This window comes from Nilaparvata lugens, chromosome 9 (assembly GCF_014356525.2).
Source record: "Nilaparvata lugens isolate BPH chromosome 9, ASM1435652v1, whole genome shotgun sequence".
NCBI classification, from domain to species: Eukaryota; Metazoa; Arthropoda; class Insecta; order Hemiptera; family Delphacidae; genus Nilaparvata; species Nilaparvata lugens.
The window spans coordinates 12866618-12893185 of NC_052512.1; the positions used below are offsets into that span (position 1 = coordinate 12866618).

At 34.5% G+C, this 26568-nt stretch overlaps 1 protein-coding gene across 3 annotated transcripts in view; it reads right to left on the reverse strand.

Annotated features, from left to right (window-relative positions):
• Positions 1 to 26568, reverse strand: part of LOC111064355 (chondroitin sulfate synthase 1) — a 93724-nt gene that overhangs the window by 22665 nt on the left and 44491 nt on the right. For all 3 annotated transcript variants that reach the window (XM_039435503.1, XM_039435501.1, XM_039435502.1), the window contains exons 2-5: positions 25808 to 26098; positions 22408 to 22763; positions 10439 to 10544; positions 6815 to 7036 (exon numbers count right to left, since the gene is read on the reverse strand). In XM_039435503.1, the coding sequence (XP_039291437.1) occupies positions 6815 to 7036; positions 10439 to 10544; positions 22408 to 22763; positions 25808 to 25939 (816 nt within the window). In that variant the 5' untranslated portion in view covers positions 25940 to 26098. The remainder of the gene's footprint in view (positions 1 to 6814; positions 7037 to 10438; positions 10545 to 22407; positions 22764 to 25807; positions 26099 to 26568) is intronic.

A 26568-nucleotide genomic window follows, 5' to 3' on the forward strand; every position in this document is an offset into this window, starting at 1 on the left:
GACCCTAGATTGGAGCAAGAAAATCAGGAAATTTTCACCTCATAACTTCATATTTTGTCTAATAAAAGTTTACGCATCCGTTTTTCAAGAAAAATGTTTCTTACAGCCTAAATGCCAGCTGTCTATAGCTTGTTCGACTTTTTGCTGTCACTGAATTTAAGAGAAAATATTGAATCTTTTCTATGTAGGGAGGACATTCATCACTATAATACAAGAAATAGACAGCAAATTAATTAAGCTGCGTTTACACCAAAGTTATTAACAAAATGTTAATAACTTTATCTTTATAGATTCTATTAGATTGAGCATAACTTATCATACACATGATAAACATATGTGTTTGTCAAGTTGCGTTCAATCTAATAGAATCTATAAGGATTAAGTTATTAACATTTTTTTAATAACTTTGGTGTTAACCCAGCTGAATAGAGTGCAGATGAATTTGAAGCTAATTTATTTGAAAATCTTCAATAAGTTTCATGCTTCAGTGAGAGCCATGTTTGCTTCTTTGTTTAAACTTAGATTGTAAACTATTTTGACAGAGAAATCTTCTTACTCACTGTCGGAATTTCTTGATATGGATAGGAATATATATATATATATATATATATATATATATATATATATATATATATATATATATATATAATATATATATATATAATATATATATATATATATATATATATATATAATATATATATATATATTATATATATATATATTATATATATAAGAAAAATATATATATATCACCTACTCTAGTAGGCTACATGGGTTTCCCATAGTTGAGTAGGTTAATTTCCAATCAAATTGAATTCCATATTTTTATAGACTTATTGTATTGTATTTTAGATATTTTGTACTTTTTATGTTTTAATTGCTTGTTTGTATTTTTTTTAAGGAAATAGATTTATTATTTTATAATAGTAATTATTTTTAACTATACGTTCCATAATGCATTAATATTAGATTGGTGATAATTTTAGTGTATGAGAATATATTTGAATTATATATATGCTTGTAACATTATTTATGTATGAGCTAAATCAATCATAAATAAATCAATCAATCAGTCAGTGATTTTGATTTTTGTATAATTTGAACATTTTGTGACGTTTCCGATTCTATAATCTATATAAACTTAGGAATAAAATATATTCTATTCTAATGTTATAGTTTGTTTCACGACCTTTAAAATTATGTATCATGAGTCGAACTTAAAATGAACCTTTTTAAAAAATGTCATGGAATCATCCATAGGACATAAAATAATGATCTATCCAAAAATATCAACTTGGAACGCACATATCTCGAAAAGTATTCAACTTGATAAAAGTAACTGAGAAGAAATACAGTAGGAAGAAAAAGAGGAAGATGGTGAAGGCGAAGAAATAGTACAAGAGTGAGATGGAGTGAGAAAACATAGAGATGAATCATGAATGAAGCCAACCCCTAACAGAGCGCGAGGGACGAATGCGTGACCTTGAAATGTATATCATTCAAAATGACAGGCCTACAACTAATACATCATTCTGGGGGAATGCAGAGTCGAGAAGAAAAATAATACAGAAGGCAAAGAAGAGGAAGAAGAAAAAGAAGAAGAAAAAGAAGAAGACAGGAGAAGAAGAAAAAGAAGAAGAAAAAGAAGAAGACAGGAGAAGAAGAAAACAGACAAAGGAGAAGAAGAAGAAGAAGAAGAAGAAAAAGAAGAAGAAAAAAAAACAGAAGAAAAAGAAAAATACAAAGAAGAAGAAAAAGAAAAAATAAAAAGAAGAAGAAGAAGATGATGATGATGATGATGATGATGATGATGATGATGATAATGAAAATAGAAGGTTATGAGCTGATCATTCCGTTTTGATCTTTTACTTATAAATACGAATTGATTCTATTTTTCTTTTGTCTATGAATAACTAAGAAATTGAAATGTATGATGGATGAACAAATGAATGGAATGGAAAATGAGAAGAATAAAGTGAAATATATAAAATTTATATTACAATATTATACAAGTAAAGAGATTGAGAGAGGAGGGAGGAGAATAAAAGGTAGAAGAAGTAGAAACGAAAAAGAATATGGAAGGAATAGGGAGGTGCAGAATTATGGTAGGTAAGAGAATAAGAAATGAGATAAAAATAAATGAATAGTAATAGAATACGTTAATAGAACATCAATACTACTAGAAGAGGGGAAATGGTATGAGAAAAATAAGAAGATTGAGGAGTCGAAAAGGAGAGAAGTCAAAAAATGAGTATTGAAGCTAAAATGGAGCAGAACAGAGCAGAAACACGGAGAAGAAATAGATTTATAAAGTAAAATTAGTAAAATTGATGGTGATGTAGTGAAATCTCTCCATAATAAGAAAACAAGGATATTGTTAAATTTCACTAAAAAAGTGAAATTTGACAATATCCTTGTTTTCTTATTAGATTTATAAAGGTTTTATTTATAAAATAGGATTATAGTATTCTTTTTTGAAATTGATAAAAAATAATAGATTAGAAACACAAATTATAATAACTAGTTTCGATGTTCCACATCATTTTCAGTTTTATAAAAGTAAATTTTCTTTAAATTTCAGAAGTTAATATAAAAAAATAGATTAAAAACACAAATTACAACAACTATTTTAGTTGTTGCACATCATTTGCAGGTTTTAAAAAATAAATTTCAAATAAATTTTTTAGTTGTTCCACATCATTTTTTCAGGTTTTTTCAGGTTCTCATGAATATCTTCAGGGTTTTTCAGGTTTCTTCATTATTATTTGAGATATGAGCGCCTAAAGTTTACATTTTTGGGACAAAACATTTCAAAATCGGTAAGAAATAAATAAATCTCCAAGAGATTTAGAGGATAAATTCTTTTAAATAGAAATTTATTTGCAATTTATTTTTTAAAACCTGAATATGATGTGGAACATCTCAACTAGTTGTTATAATTTATGTTTAGAATCTATCATTTTATATTGATCTCAAAATGGTACTATAATATTATATTTTATAAATAATAAGTAGCCCTTAATACATACATAATACATAAATTTTAAGAATATAATAAAGGTATATAAATAGTCAGATAATGAAGAAAACAGGAAGTAGAGAAATAAGAGTGGATAACTGGCAGAAAAGAGAAAGAAAATGAAGACGAGGGAGACAGAAGAGAAGGAAGAAAAAGTGACTCCCACGGAATGTTCCAACCCCTATAATGACAGACCCTTCTTATCTTTTGGCTGTGAAGTGTTCTTTCATAAAGCCAAGAGATGGGGTGTTGTTGGTAGCACATGTGTTGGATACATGTCAGTCATCCATCATGTCAAAAAACTCCCAACACAAGTGTTCAACTAATTTATAGGGCCGGTTTCCGAGCTCGGGATTCAGCTAAAAAGGCTGTGCAAAGGCTAAAACTAAACTTTCTATTGGTGATATTTTTCAAAGTTTTTCGATTTGTATATCATCAAGCTATCAAAATGAAAAAGTTTTCTTAGGAAAAAGTTTTTTCCCCATCATTACTTTTTGAGATATGAGCGCCTAAAGTTTAAATTTTTGGGACAGAACATTTTAAAATCGGTAAGAGATAAATCCAAGAGATTTAGAGGATAAATTCTTCATAGTATTGTTGATTGAATAAAACATTTTTTTCTGAAAATATCAATTTTTGAGGAAGTTATTCAATTTACTAAAAATTATCAAAAATAACTTTTAGTTGAGTAATTTTTAGTAAATTGAATAACTTTCTCAAAAATTGATATTTTCAGAAAATCTTTATTTTATTCAATCAACAATAATAACATGAAGAATTTATCCTCTGAATTTCACAGATTTATCTCCAATTTGAAATGTCCTGTCCCAAAATTTTAAACTTTAGGCGCTCATATCTCAAAAAGTAATGATTGGAAAAATATGTTTTCCTGTGAAAACTTTTTCATTTTGATAGCTTGATGATTTACAAATCGAAAAACTTTGAAAAATATCACCAGTAGAAAGTTTATTTTTAGCCGGAGCACAGCCTTAAACAGTTGGAGTCAGAAAATTGGCTTTTTGAAACGGGGCGTAGAAGCAGCCCACTTGTAAATAAAATTTCGAAAAACAAGAAAATTGAACACAAAATAAAATAAAGAGAAAATAATGTAAAGTTTCAGCTATTTTGAATTATTTAGGAATGTTTCATTTCGTCAAGGAAAAACGTTATTTTACCTTAATATTTTACCTTTTTCCAATTATAGAAATGTGAAAATAAAAATTATCATGAGAACTGCGACTACGCCCACTACCTCCGTAAACAAAGCCGTAGTGCATTCGTGTGACGTCAGCACAGATAGGGTCTCTAAACCTAGCTCCGCAGTGCAGGCTGGTTGCTTGGCTGAATCGGACTAGGCGCTGAGACAGCAAATAATAGCAGCGTTGGTGGGAATGCGAGCGGCCGCAGTAACATCTTCCACCCAGCAATGGTCGGCGTAGTTCCGCCTGGTGGACAGACGAAAGATCAAACCAGTCGGTTATTTGTTTATCCCTCCAGCCAGGCTCAGCCAAGCAGCCGAGACAATAGAACAATGGAGTGGCGGTCTTATTCGCGTTCATCAGCAGTTTTCTTTCTAAGGATTGACGAGTCTGGCCTCATCCCGATGCCCCTATTATATTGCTCATCGCTTGTGTTGCAACATGCCTGTTCAGTTGTCAATCTTTAACACATACAGTAATGCCGCATACAAGAAAAAGTTGCTCTCTTGGCTGTTCCAACAGAGTAGAGAAACATCGGAGATGTTATTGCGGTCTGCTTACCATTTCTAGAAGGTTTTTTGAAAATAATAATCTGTTTTTAATTTGCTATGTCCGTCTCTGGCATGTGCTTGCCTGGCGGCCCTGATGGATGATCCTCGACCCAAATTAAAACTTTTCTATTCTGTACTTTCTTCTTACTATCTCTCTCTTTCTATCTATCTGTCTCCTTTTTACTCTCTCTTTCTTTCCCCTTCTCTTCCCTTCTTCCATTTTTTTTCTCTCTCTCTCTCTCTCTCTTTAGTTAGTTTTTCCTCTTGTTTCCTCCTCTGAATTAAAATGAATATATTAAATGATTCGGACTCTTCTTCGGACACAGGCATCATAGTCCATGTGAAGAGAATTTCCTATAATGCTTTCTATAATTTTTTGTAATGTGTATTTATAAAGAGGAATAAATTGATTTGATTTGATTTTGATTTGATTCTCACGATTATTTTGATTTTTGTGTCAATAATAACTCCAGTCACCAGTAAAAAGTTACCAGAAACGTGGTGTACTACCATATTAATGACTTTTCATGATGATTTTTAATTATTTAAAAACATTGTTGTCATTCTGAGCCTTTAGGCTAAACTTGGGGTCGCTGAGAACGAATCTGCAATCAGAATTTCTCTATCACGAAAAATAACGAAAAAAGTCCAGCTGTTGATCTTCCGGCAACCGTTAACAGTCATCCTGCAATGCGGCCGAAACACTTCCAAGCCAGACACCTATCTCGAATGACAACAACGCCAAGCTGTAAGAAACCATCCTGCACTGCGACGCTAGGTTAACATTTATTAAGTAATAGTAGCTATTACTTATTAAGTAATAGTAGGTATTGTCTCTACACCAATAAAAATTCGTTGATTTCAGCTGATCTTTATCAGCTAGTGTTTTTATTGGTGTAGGAGCCCTACCTGTGCTGACGTCACACGAATGCACAACGGTTTTGTTTACGGAGGTAGAGCTACGCCTCGTATGGAAAGCCAATTTTCTGACTCCAGCTGTTTAAAGTCTAGAACTTAGCTAAATGCCGATCTCGGAAACCGGCCCTTAGCTACACTAAGATGAAATACTTTTCGAAAGACGTAGCCGTCCTATTTCTCAATATTGAAAGCTACACTACGCTGATGTGAATGAGACAAACTTGTAGCTTGGATTTAACATTGGGAGATAGGTTATGTTAGGTTAGGTTTGAGTTAGGTTAGTATAAGTTGTATGGTAGCGTAGTGTAGCTGTAACATGGACACTCTCCGTCGTTAAAGACAATGTCCTCAGAATATTCGAAAGGAGAATTGTTAGGAAAATATATGGGCCTGTATATTACGATGGAGAATTTAAAATAAGATCCAATGAAGAAAATGACAGAATTTCTCAAGTAGCCAATATTTTACGTTTTGTCAAATCCAGGAGAATCAGCTGGCTTGGACATGTATACAGAATGAGCGACAATAGAATACAGAAACAGAAGGCAGGATGCTGGGCAAAAGGAAGAGAGGTAAAAGTGGAAGGCTGGAGACGAAAAGCGGTGGTGCGAGATGAATGGAGGCAAATAGTTGAGAAAGCCAAGGTCCACCCAGGTCTATAGCGCTTAGAAAAGAAGTGTAGCTGTAAGTTATGATAGATTTGGGTTAGGTTGAGTTGGTGGGAATGCGACTAGGTGCCACCCCGACTACTTGTCCCATTTTAAAATCGGTTTTTAGAGGACAAGTAGACGTGAGCCATACCCGTCTACTTGTCTCCTTTCTGAGGAGGTGACAATTAGTCGGTGGGACACCCTGACGCGAGGGTGCGAGGTGTCAAGTTGTCGTTTTCGGTCATGACTAGTTGGCACCTCAGGTCCAGTAGGTGTCAAGTAGTCGGGGTGACAACTTGACGCCAATGGTATATTTTTACGAGGGTACAAGTAGTCGCCTATGGCCAAAATGACCAGGTGTCGAGTAGTCGGGGTGACAACTAGACGGCGACCCTCTTAGGTTATACATCAGCGTAGTATAGCAAAGTTTGAAGAGACTATTAGAGCATTTAGGAACTGAATGGAGTAGTTTACCTCGTAAGACCAGGTGCAGGAAACACGGGCAAAGCGACGCACACATCTACCCAGTTCGACGTCCTCGTGGGTGGTGTAGAGGTTGCCGAGGCACGCCCTGACGTGGGGGGCCACCCGAGCCAGCGTCTCCCGACTGAGTACCACCCCAGGGCCACCCATACAGAAGTTCTCGTCGTACTCCAGAGACAGCGAACCGAACTCCTCCTGGTTACCCCGACCCGCCTGTCAATCAACCACACAATACATACAGAATGGAAAATCGGCTAGAATCATGTCGCCAAAATCAGCCATCTTGAAAGAAAGGTAATCTATAGTGAGGTCCACGTTATAATGGCAGTGGAGAAGGATAGAAGAACAACAACGTTGCCAATCCTCTGTCTTGTCAATGTCTTCTATAGACGGTAGATGATACAGGTTTATTGATGTAATATTAACTGTTCATTCTCGTTTAAAATAATCAATTATATTTTATTACGCATGAAATTATATTTTTCAATAATTTTATAATGAACTTTCATAATTAAAATAAAATATTTTGCTGATTAATTATTAACTCTGGGCCGCCGAAAACAATGGATGGCCAGGTAGAAGTTCCAGTGACCCTTTAGTGGTCGCCTATTGTTATTGAATTTCGACATTTTCGTGGTCTATTCCACTCCAGGGAATATATTGGTGGACCAGTCTGGTTACTTAAAGGCACTTTCAGCTGTAAACCAGTGGCAGCCTTCATGATTGGATAAACACACACATCACTATCGATGATGAGTACAAATTTAGTCAAACGTACATGGTGTGTGTGAAGCCTACATCGATTTTTGGACATACATTTGTTTGCCGTCCTTATACATTCTACGAGATTGAATGGAACTTTACAAACACATTATACACATCATATGTTTGCCAAGTTATATTCAACCTAATAGAATTTAAAAGGACCCCAAAAAATCGTACGTTCAATAAGTATCGAATTGTATGCAACTCAAGTTGGTCTGTATACAGCTAGTGAGCAAGTTGAGTTCCATCAAATGAACCATTGGGAATAATACAATTACAAGTACTGGATCAATGACTTAGATTCAATAATTGTAGAAAATACAAGTACAGTTGTACGGTGCAAAGTAATAGATATGTTAGAGGCTAGAATTGCCTTCAAGAAACCACACGGAGCCACTAATGAAGGCAATGAAGCAGAATCAGAGGACAATAAAGTATGCTAGTCAAGAGTTAGAGGATGAACATTTTTGGAACAACAGCCCAGGGTACAGGTAGCGCGGCTCCGTCTCGTTTCTTTTACTCATTAATTCTACATTTTTAAAGACGACCTGGAAACAGAGCAAGGCAAGAAAGAGATAGCGCTATCCGTTTTGTTAAATAATAGACAAGGATAGCAATACCATTGCTAATTAAACACTGCCATTAGAACGTTGACCTCACTATAGAATCGTGTCGCCAAAATCAGCCATCTTGAAAGAAAGTTAATGTAGCCAGTGCTGCCTGTCACCTGTCACCATGCAACAAACATCAACTCCCCATCCACTCAAATTAAAGAACACTTCAGATATAGTGTAAGATAGAGAACACCTCACCAATGTTGTTGGTGAGATGTTGTGATATCTATCCATAACGAAAACACTGGTATGTTATAAATTAATGATATTTCTGACAATATCCCAGTGTTTTCATTTTGAACAACACCATTGTTTAAGGGGCGTTTTCACTACACGTCCCGTAGCTTTGTCTCCGTGACTTTGAAACGGCTTATAGGCAAGGTATGGTTGGAGGGGTATTACGCACAGCATTGCAAAAACATCAGGCTTCAGAGACTCTATATCCCTAGATGGAGGAAGCTCCATACACACAGAGATTCTTCATGAATGAGAGTTGCAGCGTATCACCAGCAATGGAAAGAGCATATTAAACAAATGTCAGCTCATAGGCTGTGTTGTGCTAAAAGGATGTAACTCCAAAAAGCTCCTTGTATATCTTTTCGGATTCAACACGTTACTTTTGAGAAGATACATAAGAGCATCTGTTGCCTATGTAAAGATACATTTTCGAAAATGTTTGATGTTTTTGAATGTGTAGTATTGTAGTCTAGTGGCCCTCCACAGATAGGTAAAGCTACAGGAACCGGACTGTAAAATAAGTGCTGTTGAATGATTAATAGTATATTTCGCACCTAGGGTCGAAAATGTACGTTTTCCGGCTCGAGATCGCGGTTTTCAAGTTCGAGACGAAGTCGAGAACTTGAAGCGTTCGAGAGCCGGAAAAACATTTTGCCCGTGTTGCGAACGCTATTTTTCGCCACACCAAAAAAAAACTTCCCAATATATAAGAAATTGAAAAATAAATAAAATTCAAACAGCCTATTTTGATAGTTTGAATCTTGGTTATGACAACTTTTACTGTCAATTAATTTCAATATTACTAATTAATAATTTACAATAGTGACCATATTTTTATACTATTAATATTTCGAATAATTGTTTGAATTTTTATAGCTCGCGCTTTGCGCCCGGTGCAATATCTCATGGATAGATGGATGAATAGAATTTTTATTACTATTTTGAAATAATGTGAAAAATTAAATATAATTGCATATTTCACAGTTTTGTCTCAAAATATATCAAAAAAATTTATTGAAATTTAAATTACGGTAACTAATATAAAAAATAGCTAATAAAAGTCGAAATTCATCGACAAAAAAAAATGTCATTGACCGAGATTCGAACCTAGATCATATGTTTGTTGTTATTCACTGAGCTTTGAGGTTTGATGTATTACGCCTTTACGCTCTCGGCCATTCCGTATTGTTGAACGAGGGGGCCTGACTGAAACACTTAGCCGGTTTGCCGGCATTTCCACAACAAAATATTGCTCTGAAAATAGTTAAATCATAGAGAAAACATTCGAAGATTCAATCTTGAGTGGGCCTAATGTTTTCTCTATATGGTTTAATATTGAATAAAAATTATCTAAAAGTTTTAATAATGAATTACAGAAAAATTACTAGGAATTTTTCAGTCAAGGCTGAGTTTTACCAGTAGGCTTACCTTAAACTTCAGATCTCTGCTGTATTTTCTTATTACCGTATTATTGTTGATTGTATTGCATTAAGAAGTGGAATTCGACAATAAAAAAGAAACAATTATTACTCTACCTCACTTTTAAATATTAATACAATTATTGTACTTTGATTTCAAATTCGATTCTTCACTTTTAAATACTTGCGATACGTACCTTTCTGACAATGGACAATGCAACCAACATCAAGTATATTGTTGAGGCTATGGAGATATCATCGTATTCTATTGTTTGATATCAAAAACACAATAACAAATATTAAATTATGAAACAGTAATTTATAAAATATATTATAGACATAATACCGCGATTCACGATACATAATTATATAGATTATTACAATCGTTATGAGATTATCTCTCTATGATTTTTGTGAGATCGGACACGATCAGCTGTTATTCAAGGTCATTTTACAGCCCTAGGGCCGTAAAGTTTTACCGGCCTGGTCGGAAAACAATCACTTTCGGCCTCCATATGACGCACGTAAACCAGCTCATTACATCCAAGTGTGGCGAAAAAATATTTAAGTTTAACACTCACCTGACCCACAAAGTAGGCCCGCGAAGAATCAACTGAGCGAAGCAAGGCAGCCAGGCGATCTGGTCGCATGTAAACATCGTCATCTGCTCGAACAAACCACTCAAATCTGGAAAACAAACAATTCAAGCTATTAAACAAACTTACCACAGCTACAGACGGAAACTACTGAGATATTGCATTTATCCAAATACAAATGAATTGATAATTATTATTAAACAAAAATCCAAATCAACCTGAAGACTTCTGCTTTTGCAAATATTGACAACAGGATAAATAGCTAGATGGAAATTCGATGATGATGATAATAATAATAATATCGAGTGAACTGGCTGGCTCAGGTCTGGTGTCAGAGTTTTCAGGTCGCAACTGATCAATTTCAGGGCCTCTGACATGACCTAACGAAGCAGCCGTGACCGATGACTTAAAGTGTCCACCCGAAAAACGGGAGTGGCCCGAGATAAATATCTTGCCCGGGCCGGGATGTGAACCCGGGCCTCTGAATCATAAAGCCAGCATCTGATCCACTCGACTACGCTAATGAATTTGATGGAAATTCGATAAACGCTACTATTCAAAAATTATTTGTCAGACCGGGAATCGAACCCGGTGCCTCCTAATTGCCAGTTAGGATTTTTTACCCTTACACCAAACTGACAATCTCTGGATACCAGCGGCTAGCCAGTCTACAGATGGAAACTACTGAGCTATTGTATTTATGAAAAAATGGATTGGATTTCCGTTAAATAATAATTATAGATATACAACAGTAATCTCTTTAGTGAATTTCATCATGGAGAAAAAATAAACATACAGGGTGGGTGAAAATTCCGAGAACGGCTTTATATCTAATACACAAAGGTAATTTGACGGTGGGTGTGATTGGGGATCCTACTCAAATTGAAAATACTACTTTACTATGACTTCAAAAATCTGGTCCGACATCTTTGATCCACAATATTGAATGCAACTTTATTTTTTTAAATGGGAAGGTTGTCATGCGGTACATGATTTCGGTACGAAATTTCAAGTAACAATGAATGGTGGAAACCGCACATCGATATCTCAAACCGTTCAGAAGATATTCAGTATTCACATTATTAATCAATATCACTTATGTATTTCATTTCTGATATGCATGATATTGATTAATGATGTGAATATCTTCTGAACGGTTTGAGATATCGATATGCGGTTTCCACTATTCATTTTTTCTTGAAATTTTGTATCGAAATCATGTATCGCAAGACCACCTTCCTATTTAAAAAAATAAAGTTGCATTTAATATGTCGGATCCAATATGGCGGACCAGATTTTTTTAGTCATAGTAAAGTAGTATTTTCAATTTGAATAGGATCCCCAATCACACCCACCGTGAAATTACCTTTGTGTATGAGATATTAAGCCGTTCTTGGACTTTTCACCCACCCTGTATAGTGAAGATCATTATGATATCTTTTCTCTATGCTTTCTTCTTATAAAATCAGCAATCCTAACCATTAGAATATCTAATCATTATTAGATATACTAATTTCATTTCAAATGATGAATTTGAATAATTGACAAAGCAACAAAAAATACTTTTTTCTTTCTTCCTTGAAGTGAGACTAAGCACTGCTGTATCGATCACTGTCACCTTCTTGTGTATCTTTTCGGATGCTGCGCGTTGATTATGAGAAAATACAAAGAGCATCTGTTGCTTATGGAAAGATACATTGAAGCTGTTTGTGTATCTTTTCGGATGGAGCACGTTGCTTTTGAGAAGATACAGAAGAGTATCTGTTGCCTATGGAAAGATACATTAATAAGTTACTAAGTTTGAAAGATACATTTTCAAAAATATTGGATGTTTTTGAACGGGTAGTATTGTAGTGTAGTGGCCCTCCGCCGACGATAGGCGAAGCTACAGGACCCGGAATGTACAGACACGTAACGTAGCGTGCTAGAGACCCACAGTCTGCTGGGTTTGCTGGATGTGAATTGATTTTTTCAACGCCGTGCCGACTCAGGCACACCCTCAAGGCAATCGGCAATCAAGAACGCTGTTAAAGATGATTGTGGTCAATTTAACTCATAACTCATTGCACTTGAATTACAGAAAGGGTGATGAAGAATATGGTGACTGAGTGTGTGTGAGACAGAGAGAGAGAAAGAGAGAGCAAATTGAATAAGGGGAAATGAAGAATAGGGAGACTGAGTGTATGTGTGTGTGTGTGTGTGAGAGAGAGAGAGAGGGGGAGAGAGAGAAAGAGAGAGAGTTCAGATGAGGCGAAAGAAGACAATAAAAGTAAATCAAGAGGGAAACAGAATAATGAAAATAGTGCATTGTATAGGCTACTTGGGAAAATGAAGAGGAAGATACGACACGGCAGTAGATGAGAGAGAGAGAGAGAGAGAGAGAGAGAGAGAGAGTGAGAGAGAGAGAGATATATTGAAGAGAGAAGTGGTAGTGACCACCTGGGTTGGAGAGCTCGCTCATGAACTATTGTATTGCAATCTTTGAAGCCCGCATTTTCTATTTACACAGAGTTGGTGAAAATGTTGAAAACAGCTAAATTTTTTTACAAGAATAATTTGACAGTAGGTTTCATTAGGGATCCTTTTTGAAATAAAAAAATACTCTGTCGCTTCAACATCTTTGTCCCTCATATGAGTTAAAATTTATTTTTTTGAATGGAAATGTGGTTATGTGAAACATGCTTACGATACAGAGTTTCAATGGCGAAAACCGCACCTTAACACGTATCACTTGTTATGTTGTATATTAACTAGCTGAAATCATGTGCCAGTGCATGAGAGATTGACTGTCTTGTGATAGCTCCCAGATAGCCTCAGCTGAAGCTATGAATGAATGAATGAATGGAAAAGCTTTAGTATGCATGCAATGAGTTCTTCAGCTGACTTAATGATAAATCACAACTATTTTTTTCTTATGCACTTTCTATTTTATTTTTATATCCTGAAAAAGGACGAAGGAATGAGTCAATTTTGTTGTCCAACGAACTTGACCTGTTCAAAATATGAAGCTGATTGATCAATTCTTTCTAAAATTCTCGTAGAACATACAAACAGACGGACAACGACTTTGGCCTTCAGTAAGTCGAAAGTGAGAACTCGCTGATGCTCGTTCAATAAAAGCGAAAATAGTAGAAGGCGAAGGTGTGATGAGAAAAATAATAGAGAAAACGTGAGGAGAACAGGATGTGCAAAGATTAAGAGGATTGACATGTAAAATAAGAGGGAAAAAGAGAACACGGAGGATGGCGAATAGAGAAGAGAAGGAGAAAAAAGAGCAATGCAAGATGATGAAGTGAAAAGATAAAGTGGAAAATGGCTGCAGGACAAGACAAGACGGGTGGAATGAACAGGAGGACATGAAAGGTGGATATTGATGAGATGAAGAAAAAATCAAGATAGCTTTGAACGACAATGGAATGAGAGAAAGAGGAAGATAGAATAAAAGGAAGCACAAACAAAGCGGAGGATTATGAAGAGGGGAAACATGGTGGGAATCTGCAGATTGCGCCCAGCGTTCAGAATGTGTTTAGCCACTCACATATTGAACGTAACAAAGTGAACGTCCGTGACGTCATTTCGCTCTAACTAGCAGCCGACATTACGTTCCCCGACTGAAGGAGCGAAATTCAAATTCACTCGAGTATCCTAAGGAAGCTTCAAGCAAAACACTACTGTATTATGACAACATATTAGCCAAGTTGACGAGATACAGTTTTCTATCCTATAATAAATTCCTTTCTAATTGATATTAAAAGATTGGGCTAAAACCATGATTGTACGATCAATCATTCAGTCATCTTTGATCTCTGTCAAATTGGTTCTAGCAAACACATCGTCTCAATAATTCATTCTGATGTTTTGACTTTACATTTCTGAATTTGTTTAAATGACAAAGACAATGTGGGTGATAGATATAGATGTATAATTTTTGAAAACTTGAAACCTTCAAACACTAATAACATTGAACCTCTGTCACTCAGCATAGCAAACATATCACTACTGTTCTTATTCTCACTCATGGTGACAGACTGAGAGGGTCAATATGTGCTAATTATTGAAACGTTGATGGGGAGGTGTTATTTTGACTAACAGGGGATTCCCGGTCGTTGACCGGTTCAACATACTGTCAGAGCTGGAAATTCCATTTATTCATGATTTCAAAATTTGCCACAAGTCGAGATAAATCAATGGAGTCGAATAGGAAGGAATGGTCGTTATGAACCAGATGGTTATAGGAAAGTATATATACCGTTATCACTTCAACAAAGAGAGAGTGAGTGAGCGGGACAAATAATTTATATTTTTACTAGCAGTGATGATGACGTCACTACGTAAACAGTGTACGTGTGTATAGGTGCCATGTATCACTCCCATTTGACCGCTGGGCGCTATCCGTGTATGTCCAACATGGTACGGGTAGAAGAAAGAATAGAAGAAAATGACGAGGAATATAAAAAAATAATGAAGTAGAGTGGAGTAACAGAGATGAACGAATATAGCTTTCGTTTCTCTATGAGAGGAGTTAATAGACAAGAAGATTGGCTAATCTAGTGTTTGACTACTCAAAAGAATCCATTTCGGAGACACAAAATGTCGCCAAATTTGTTTTTTAATTGAAATAGATCGTTCGCTATTCTATGAACAGGGTGAGTCGACTTGATAGCTTGACAAACATGCGAGAGGGATCAGGTTGCACACGCACATTCGAGAGAACTCACTCTCCACTCACAGACTCAAGTCTTTGTGGAGAGTATTCACAGTTGAATGTTTAAATGAATTTTATAAATGAAAATTACTGAGATATTGTATTTATTCGGATGCTAATGAATCAACAATCCTATTATACTAGTAGTTCTGTGAACAGTAGACCTCGCGCGGTTATAACGACGTCCCAAACCATAAGCACATCCACACTGATACACTAACTATTTATTTGATCATATCATGCTTACACAAGATTTAATTATCATATAACGCTTTCCGGAATTTAGCGCGAGAAAACCAGAAGACATCTAGGCGCCCAGACGAGCTGTTATAAAGTGCTAAAATAAATCCTATTTAATAGTGCATGAAAAATGCATTCAATGAGGCATGCAATTTATAGTCTACACAGCTGCTAATTTTTTACCAAGTTACATTGAGATATTGAATTGCATGCGTCATGGCATGCAATTTATAGTCAACTCGACAGCTGATTTATGATGAATAATTCTATTGTCTGATTTTCACTCTAATATTGACGTATGAAGGAGGCTCCTTTTTCTTTCTATATTATCCTTGAAATGCAAAATTTCAAAAAACCTTGTATATGTCGACGCGCAATTTAAACCGCGTTTCGCCGTAAATGCGCAACATATAAACATATAAAAATTTAAACATTTAAACATTAAGAGAAATGCCAAACCGTCGACTTGAATCTTAGGCCTCACTTCGCTCGGTCAATAAGCGAGCAATTTTTGTTTATCTTTTTATATCTGGCTATTTTTATATCTGGTTATTTATGTTTAACGGATCTCGAAAACGGCTGTAACGATTTTCACGAAATTTGGAATATAGTAGGTTTATGATATAAAGATTCGATTGCTCTAGGTCTCATCATTGGGAAAACTCGCTGAACGATATTAAAAGGATAATTCATCCTTGGCTTAAACAGCTGTAGATAGTAAAAAAGTGAGTATGAGAAAAATCAAAATATCGCATCCCCGAAATTCATAAGATGACGTATAGCCAGCTGTGAAATATAAACATGATCATTTTAAGCTGTGTTTTCGTAACGGGCAGAAGCAGAATCGATTGCAGCGCACCCAAGCGGGCAGAAACAGTAATACTCAAAGAACTAGTTCTTTGACATGAATTTTGCTTTATGTGTTATGGGTAATGAACTTTTTGGGTTGTTCAAAAGGTAATTCTAAGATGATTATTGGATATTTGATTCAATAAAGTGAATTAATTGCTTTTTATAACTAAGATAACTTTTCCACAATTATTAGTTACTTCAATTATGCTAAATTTTATGCTTTATAGGCATGTCAATCAATGAGTTAACTTTTCATTTCCTATGCTTGAAATTTGTAGGGGTAAATTATTTGAAGTACTAATTGTATTTCATTATTAATAAGATATTATTTTATTAACTAGAAGCATTCCATTATTAATAAGATATTATATTATTTTATTAACTAGAATCAATTGCCTTCAGAGTCAATGCATGTTCTTTGAATCACATCGTCTATAGGTAGGCCTACCTACTTGTATGAGTACCGTATTCAACTTCAAAGGCCTATTGAAGCTCTATCGAAAAAAATTCAAATTAATAAATAAGTGCTTTACTTTTGGCATTTTTGGAATCTACGGGTTATATTACACCAAGAGAAATAAATATTGTAAACGTTTCTTAGGCAATTTTATTTTAGCAGTCCCCTTTTTGATCATTGGATAGGTACGGTCCCGGCTGATATACTTAAATAAGAATCGTGAGGCCCATTGACTGCCTAAATCAATATGCCTTCTCAGGCAAGGTTCAATTGGGGACTCCTCACCAGTAAAAGCTATACGAATATTAAAAATTATTATTATATATTACTGTACACATATGACATGTACAAAGTGTATTCAAACAGGCGAACTAATTCTAATAATTATTGTTGAGATAACTATATCTTGCTAGAATAAACAGGTTCTGTTATGGTACTTTAAATAACACATAGCCTATTTTAAAATGAATAAATATCTATTGATTATAGAAGGTAAGTAGTACCCTTGTGATATTCCAAAATGAATAATGATTAGTTTTGACATTTTCAATAAGGACTCTCTTGACAATGACATAACTAGAAACTGGTCATGCTTATTTTGAATATATTAGGGTAGGCCTACTTGTTATTTCTCATAATTAAACATTAAAGTTGCCCTATTAAAATGAATACTTTATTAGATATTCATTAGAATTAGAGTAGCCATTCAAACTCCTTATTTACTATAATGTTCTAAAAGCTTATCAATTTTAATCAAAACCTTGGAAATATAGTCTAGAAGGTAGAATTAAAAGTAATTGTATTTGATGTGGCTTGGAACATAATATTTTCAACTTTTGCTTGAGTTATTTTTCATATTCAAAGAATTATTACCATTTCAATGCAGTATATAAGTACTATTATTTAATTCTTAATGCAATACATAATTATTGTGATAGCTTACCCTATTTTATATCAAATTCAAGTCTATTATTTTACATGTTACCTATAGCATTTGCCAGTCAGCAATGTTACATAATTTTATTATTTCCAAAAGAAGCAGAAGCCATACAGAACCAATAAAGTTGTTAATAAGAGTTCGATGCTGTTGCGTTGAATATAGTATAAAAATCCCTCAAGTATAAACCATCAAAACTAATTTTATTGGCTTCATGTCACTTGCTGTTTTTTTAAACTACCTGAATTGAAGCAGTTAGCAGGAGCGATCGCCCAACCCCCCCAAAGAGGATATTATTATGAATAACATGAAATAAACACATCAAGATTTACTGAAAAAATTAATATATTTCTTAGATTAGTCCAGCTCTTTCTTCTGTAGGCTACTAGGCTACTACATCATACATGAATTATATCCATGGAATATTATTCATAGTTGATTTTCTTTGTCATCCTCTACTTCTGGCTGGTACACCACTAGGCCTGAAATCAAAAAGTTATAATTTATTATTCATTATAAAAAACTTTGCAAAGTGAATTCTGAAATTGATTGTTTGTAATCTGTATAAGTTTTCAATTATATTTCTTGGCAAAGAACCCCCAATAATGAAAAGTAATATTATATGAGAAATTCCAACTATCAGTTGAAATATTATTAGCATCAATCTCCATGCAGGAATTGGGATTGATCAGTGTGTCCCAAGGTCAAAAGAACTTGTTGGTGAACAACATATTTTTGGATACCATGAACAATTCATTCATTTCTGTGGTCAGTAGGCCTACTTCTCGACCGTTTGGTTTACTTGACTCTTCAAAAATGTACTGCATAAAGTAATTATTGGTTCTATATTTAGAGAAACAAGTTTGATGAAACAAATGGAAATATAATCAATTAATTGCTTGATCTGAAATGATGATTATCTACAACATTATAAGTAGAACTAAGTGATTTGAAAATGAATACCAAACTGTAAATACATAAATCTCTCTTAAAACAATGCAGGTATTTCATTCATGAATTTAATCATAAATTTTCAAAGGTGGAATCACTGTCATTAAAAGCTATTATTCAGTGTTTTCTACCAGCACTTGCTGGGTGAATTTTGAAGTCATCTATTCATAGTTCTAATGTATGATCATTTATAAAGTCAACATCCACTCAAGATCAAGATGGACAGTTGAGAAGAGTGTTCTAAAAACAATTTTAACATCAAATTATTGATGTAATGTTATCACATTATTAGATAATGTTACATAAATTATTTCTTCATGGAAGGAATCCCAAATATTATGAATAACTCTATTCCCTGAATGATAAGTGAATACATTGTTTTTTAAGCACTCTTCTCAACTGTTCATCTTGATCTCATGTGATTTCACGTAGTTTCGAAATATTAAGATTTCCTGTAAGCTATTAATGATTTCAAAATTCAGTCAGTTTTTCTATTATTTTAGTCACATACCCTAGTTAAGTCTTACTATTAGAATATCTACCATCAAATCGATAATAAAACATTGAAGTGGATAAACTTTTTAAAAAAATGGGAACTTTATAAATACTGTAAAACTGTACATCGCCTATATAAAGTTTAAAAAATGAGTGGAATTTTATCTTACCTAACTAACTTATTCTAACTATGGTCCCAAAGAATTGTTCCATCCTGGTCAACAAAAAAGAAATCATATGCATTTCCTTTGAGCACATTCTCTTCAATATTTTTGTTTGTAAATGGTACCTGAAAAAAGAAACATAATCTTTCAACATATTCATTTTGGAGATAAAGTGAAGTTAATCATCAATGATAAGACATAGTTTGGACTTTGAATAAATTAGAAGTGAACTGGGCCTCAATAAACTATTTACATTAGATATACATACTATAAGTATATACTTACATTCGTAGCACATAACAGAAAACACTTTAAAGTTTTATAAAATAAATTAAAACAGGAGACAGACGACATAGATAGATTAAAAACACTGAAAAACTTACATTACACTCTCTGCTCGGTTAAGAAAGGGGACAGATTTCCTCGAAAATTTCCGATTATAATGTAAGTTTTTCAGTGTTTTTAATCTATCTATGTTGTGTGTCTCCTGTTTTAATTTATACTATTCACATTGATATACCTGGCATCACGCAATATATTAATCAATAGAGCATGAATAAGTTTTTCAAATACATTACTATTATAGTTTTAAATGAGTTTGGTAGCAATGGTCAACCAGAAAAATAGTAGCCTACCTATTTTAAATTTTTTTAATGGCAGTCTTTCAATATTCAATTACACTGACTCTGATCAAGTTATTACTATAACAATCTATTTAATATTGTTTCCAAGTAATTTTAAATTATAGATTAAAAGAAGATTAATTCATAGATAGGTACTAAAGACAAAGTAAATGTTCTAATAGTCAGGTTAGTTTTGATATTATATTGATAAACTATGGGTTTACAATATTTTGAGATGCAACAAGGATAATGGAAGTTTAGGACTTAGAATGTAATGACATAAATTCTAAGTCAATTTATGATGTTATTTTCAATAAATCTGTTTGTGAAAACTACTAGCTGCATTATAAAAAATGTATTTTGTGATTAGGCCAACTCAATGAAAGTGTAAAAGATTGTTAGCATGAAATGCTATCTTATCATGAAATGCTAAATGTTATCTTGGTTGAATAATGTTTTGAATCTAATCATTTAATGTTATTCTAATTAATCAATCTTGAATGAGTTTAAATCTAATCATTGATTAGATTTCTCTCTTTCTTGTGATAATTCTCTACCATACACAAACTAACTAGTCTAGGATTTACATTATTATTAAATACTAGAAATTAAACTTTAAATAAATAAATAATAAATAAATAAACTTTTGTCAACCTCTAACTTCTTAAAAAATGAAAAAGGTAGCAATTTAGACCTAGAGACTAGGCTATTAAAGGCCTACTACAGTAGGCTACCTGAATAAAAATTGTAAACATTCTAGTAGGCTACTTATAAAATTTATATCTAATAATTGTGTACGGTAGATCTAGCCTACTTTATTATGAGAAATTTAAGTGTACTTACTTGAATCCTCTATTACATCAGCAATTTTTAACCATATTCTATTTTTCAAATAGGTAATTCGTTGTGCAGGTCTGGAAAGTACAAAACTTTGAACTTTGAAAATTTCACGCCTTTCTGTTGTAAATCCATTTTCAGTTTCTCTTGTAAAAATTATAAGAATAAAGAAACCAATAGAAATATTTTATACTTCAATTTTCCACTGCAAATTAATTTAACAGTAAATAATAGTAGCAATCCGAAATCTGACAACCAACAGCAAAATTATATCAAAACAAACCATCCAACAATCAAAGATTGAGGTTAAAAAGAACATGGCGTCTGATCCAGAGAAAGATTATTCTGCCGGTGTCACGTGATCAGAGCAGAAAAGTAATTCGAAGCTGTCTGTTCTCGTCGACAGAATTCCGAAATTAGTTCTTTTTCGACAAAACGGTTCACGCGCAGTGATCGGTCGAAGCAAAATAGCATTGTGTTGATAGGCCTTATAAAGAACGACAAAATGAACGACAGTTCGTCTCTGATTTGAACAGTTCTTTTTTTCTGCTCAACTTTCTGCCGATGGGTGAACACTCCCATAAGAACCAATGTTAATTTAAAGTGAATTCTGTCGTCTGCCAGTTACGAAAACACACCTTTAGTGAATTGTGTTCTGTTTATCAATAAATGAAAATAACGAGCGAAGCTCGATATTATTTATTTATATTTGCTGGTTATTTATATTTCTTATTTATGTCCAACTGATTTTGAAAACGGCGTTTCATGAAATTCGGAACATAGTAGGTTTATGATATAAAAATTCGATTGCACTAGGTCTCATCCTTTGGAAAACTCGCTGAAGGGCATGAAAAGGATAATTCATCCTTGGAAAAACAGATGATAATTTCGTAGTCTGTCGATAACAGAGGATGTGCCAGCCAGTTCTTTCCTTTATTATGGTATAGATAAGTTCTTCATTGTCTTTTTCCTTTAGGGCTACTTTTAATATGAATGAAAATATAAATCTCAGTACCCTTTTCAATTATTTTGTCACAACATGTTTCGGACATTAACGCCATTTTCAAGTGATCACTTTTGTTGTGACAAAATGATTTGAAAGGGTAATGAGATTTATATTTTTATTTATAAGTTCTTCAGCTTTGTACTAACATGATACAGTGACCGAACTCAAATCTTGTTTAGAAACCTTCCTCAACTTAATGCCAACCTGACAAAATTGGACTGGTTATACCAATTTTAACCATCTGTTTCGAAGAGGTAGTCTCTCTAGATTATAGTTCTATATTATAACATAATAGGCCTATATGGTAGGTATTCATGTCCCATGATTGAAATTTGAACATAAAATCTGGAAGGAAAATTGAAATTTGAGCTTCGGGGGGCACGAGATTGATATTTTTAGAATCGATGTGCAGAATTTGGAGATCTATATCATTCCCGTTTTTCCGGTATGCAATCCACAATTTGACATTTTTTGATGCGAACAAACAAACACAACCCTGCTCTCTCTTAGGACAGAATTCACCAAAAACGAAAACTTGGTTTGAGCGTCAGTTGATTCTAAATGAACAAAAAATAATATGACAGAACCAATTCAAAATCATCTGACTTAGAACAAACTGCCGCTCAAACCTAGTTTTCGTTTTTGGTGAATTTGGGCCTTATTATATAGAAGATTGGAAAACTTACCCGGTCACCATAGTTTTCCCACATGTACTGCAGCATGAGGAACGACTTCTTCTGAGGGGGATACGAATCATCCACGCCCCTCAGAGCGACCAGAGGCAGCCGTGGATGCCCGGGGGGTCTGCGGGACCCCTCCGACGAGAAGAACGCGATCTTGCCGGGCAGCTCTTTGCCCCAGGTCTCGTGGACCGCGACCGCTCGTGTTGCGAGGTACTTTTTGGCGGTCATCACGCCGACAAACAGCAGCGAGCGACGGGGGTCTGTCGGACCCCGGCTGGGCGGGTCTCCTTCTCCCCCCTCAGCGTCCAGTCCGATCACCGCGAACGGGTCCTCTTCCACGGGGTACATGCTGTCGAATGCCTACAATATAAATCAATTATTCATTTCATAAAAGTAAGTAAATCATTTTATGGTGTATTTTTTCGTTAGGGCAACTCTTGAATAGGAATAAAAATAGAAATCTAGGTACCCCTTTTTACTTTCCTTGCCCTATTACCATAGATAAGGAAAGTATTGCTTTCCAAAAAATTAAGTTACCCAATTTTCAAGTTTTCTATACGTTTCAAGGTCCCCTGAGTCCAAACACACGATTTTTGGGTGTTGGTCTGTGTGTGTGTGTGTGTGTGTGTGTGTGTGTGTGTGTGTGTGTGTGTGGTGTGTGTGTGTGTGTGTATGTGTGTATGTCTGTGAACACGATAACTCCATTCCTAATTAACCGATTGACTTGAAATTTTAAACTTGAGGTTCTTATACCATGAGGATCCGACAATAAGAAATTCAATAAAATTAAATTCAAACAGGCGGAAAATGGTGGATAATGGCTAAAAACCCATGTTTTTCACGGTTTTCTTAAAAATGACTTGACCGATTTTTTTTCAAATTCATACCCTGTATAGTTATTTATCAGCTCTATCAACTGGCATGAGTCTCCTTCCTGGGAAACTAATGGGGGGTCCACCCCATCCTTGAGAAATGGACTTTGTAACCTCCTTCTCGTGCATGAGGTAAGTAGGTAGAGCAGTTTATAAAAATAACACTTAGTCGATATATTTCACATGTAGAACATCTGTTTTGACGACTTTTAAAAAAAATCATCGAATTTCACAATTTCCCCTAAATTATTCTCGTTTAAGAATGAGGCTTACAGTTCAATGAGCAAGGAAAGTTGTGTGAGTGTACCACACCAGATTTTTAAAATAGTTTACATACGATATGTTTCGGCTATGATGCCATTATCAAGTAATTGAAAAAATAGATATTTATTGTCATTTTATTTTTTAATTACTTGATAATAGCATCATAACCAAAACATGTCGTAAGTGAACAATTTTTAAAAAAGGATACTTATATTTTTATTCCTATTGTTTCATTATGTATTGAGACGTAATTATGACTTGATTATGTATTGTAATTTTATAAAATATTCTGTGTCGTAGCCTAATATAGGCCTACATACGATTGTATATTTAGGCTTAATAAATTTATTGATTAATTAACTGATCAACTTGAAATGTTGCATGAAGATTGTAAATTTACTGAGGATGGCTATACTATAGTGAGGTCCACGTTATAATGGCAGTGTTTGATTAGCAATGGTATAGCTATCCTTGTCCATCATTCAACAAAGCGGATAGCGCTATCTCTTTTTCGCTTTGCTCTGTTGCCTGATCTTCTATTAACAATGTAGAATTAATAATTCATCGACAAAATAATTCATCTTGATTATGAAATTATTTTATTGTACAATAAAATAAAAGAGTTTATTTCAAACAGAATGAACTAAAATATTACATTAATAAACCTGTATCAGCTACCGTTTATAGAAGGCATTGACAAGACAGAGGATCGGCCAGGTTGTTTTTCTTATCTTTCTCCACTGCCATTATTACGTGGTGGAGCGTTTTATGTTCACAGGCTTGTATGCCTATTTTTACTCTTATCAAACGAATAGCTCCTGTTTGGAAAGTGTGGGCACATACAAATTTTACCACCTCATTAGTCAACCGGATATTTTATGGCGAATGACATTATTCAATGATACGGCGATGAAAGTTGTCAGGCATGTTGCTAACTTCATCGGTGATTTTGGGGCGAAAACAGGCAATAAAAAAGTTCTCGTCTTATTTCGTCACAATCACACCGGCTGCCGAATTTTGACAACGCTCTGTTGACAAATCAATATACTCACCTGTCCTCAAAACACTATAGTGAGGTCCACGTTACAATGGCAGTGTTTGACTAGCAATGGTATTGCTATCTTTGTCTTTCATTCAACAAAGCGCATAGCGTTATCTCTTTCTCGCTTTGCTCTGTTGCCAGATCGTCTTTTAACAATGTTGAATTAATAACTAACAAAATATTTCATCTTAATTATTATGTAAATCCATTATTAAAAATATGATTCATTGCTTCATAAAATATAATTGATTATTTTAAACGAGAATGGACAGTTAATATTACATCAATAAACCTGTATCAGCTACCGTCTATAGAAGGCATTGATAATACAGAGGTTCGGTAACGTTTTTCTCCTATCTTTCTCTACTGCCATTATAACGTGGACATTACTACAGCACCTTTAACATAGTTATTGCTATCATCATCATCATCATCATCATCATCATCATCATCATCGTGGTCCTCAAACCAGTTCAGTTGACAAAATATCACTGATTAAAAGTCGTCAGTCAAGATGATGATGATGATGATGATGATGATGATATGATGTCTTCTTATCAATAGATTCGAACCTGCGTTGACACAATTTGACTTCTGTATTTAATTCCCAAACAAAGAGAAAGCGAAACATTTCAGAATCTTTATGTTTATGTTAATATTCAATTTTAAGTATTTGAATATGTTTCAAAAAATTATCTTATCTGATATTAACATCAATCAATAATCAATTATTGACTAGCAGGTAACTAGTGCTCCGCAAGGATCTAATTAAAAGCTTGACAAACTGAAAACATGACCTACTGAAATCACAAAGAATTTAAAATAGGCATATAACCATCCTCGGTGAATTAAGAATCTATGAGCAAAATTTCAAGTTAATTTCAGTCCAGTAATTTAGACGTGATGATGCGTCAAACATAATTTTCCTATCCCGTACGTGTAAGCCAGTTCTTTCCTTTATTATAACTTGGTATAGATAAGTTCTTCAAATTGTTAACAATATAATTAAATGACAGAATTCAAATCTTGTTTAGAAACCTTCCTCAACTTAATGCCAACCTGACAAAATTGGACTGGTTATATTCAGTTACCAATTTTAACCATCTGTTTAAAATTTCAAGTTAATCAGTTGAGTAGTTGATACGTAATGTCTCATTCGTGAATTTCCTATCCCCTACGTGTATAAGCCAATTCTTTCCTTCATTATTATACATAACTGGTCCTACCTGTTCGTCGGCGCCTTGACACCGGGAGACTGTCGGTCCGGATCCGGGGCGTCCGCCGAGGATGACCAGGCCGGCAGCCAGTCCGAGAATGAGGCCACAGGCCCAGGACAGCTTAGACCTGCGTGCAGCCATTCCGAGGATGACAGCCGAGGACGACGATTGAGCCCGTGCACCGGGAGTCGAGACGGCAGCATGCTAGCGGGTCCACGTCATCACTCCACGCCGAACACATGGCGACTGACGACTGACGCCGAAACGGCTACTCCATTGCCTTCGGACAACCGCTCATCACTGCCAACACAACACACACAAAATTACCACACAAGTCTAAAAGTTCCCTCGTCATATTTTCAACACCAAATTTCCGCACACACCTACAAAAATACACTGACAACAGTAATAGTAATAGTATTAATAATAATCATAATTACAATAATGATATTAGTTTCTTAGAATGCCAATAATTTACACTCACATAAAATTAGCTTTGACTCCATTATTTTGAAACGGCAAACGGCATACTGGTAATATTCATGGCTTTGCAAAAACACCAGGCTTCAGAGACGCTAGATCCCTAGATGGAGGAAGCTTCCTACACACAGATTCCTCATGAATGAGAGAGTTGCAATGTAACACCAACAATGGAAATAGCATGTTGAACAAATGTCAGCTGATAGGCTGTGTTGTGCTGCAAGGACTTAACTCCAAAAAGCTGCTTGTGTATCTTTTCGGATGCAACACGTTGCTATTGAGAAGATATA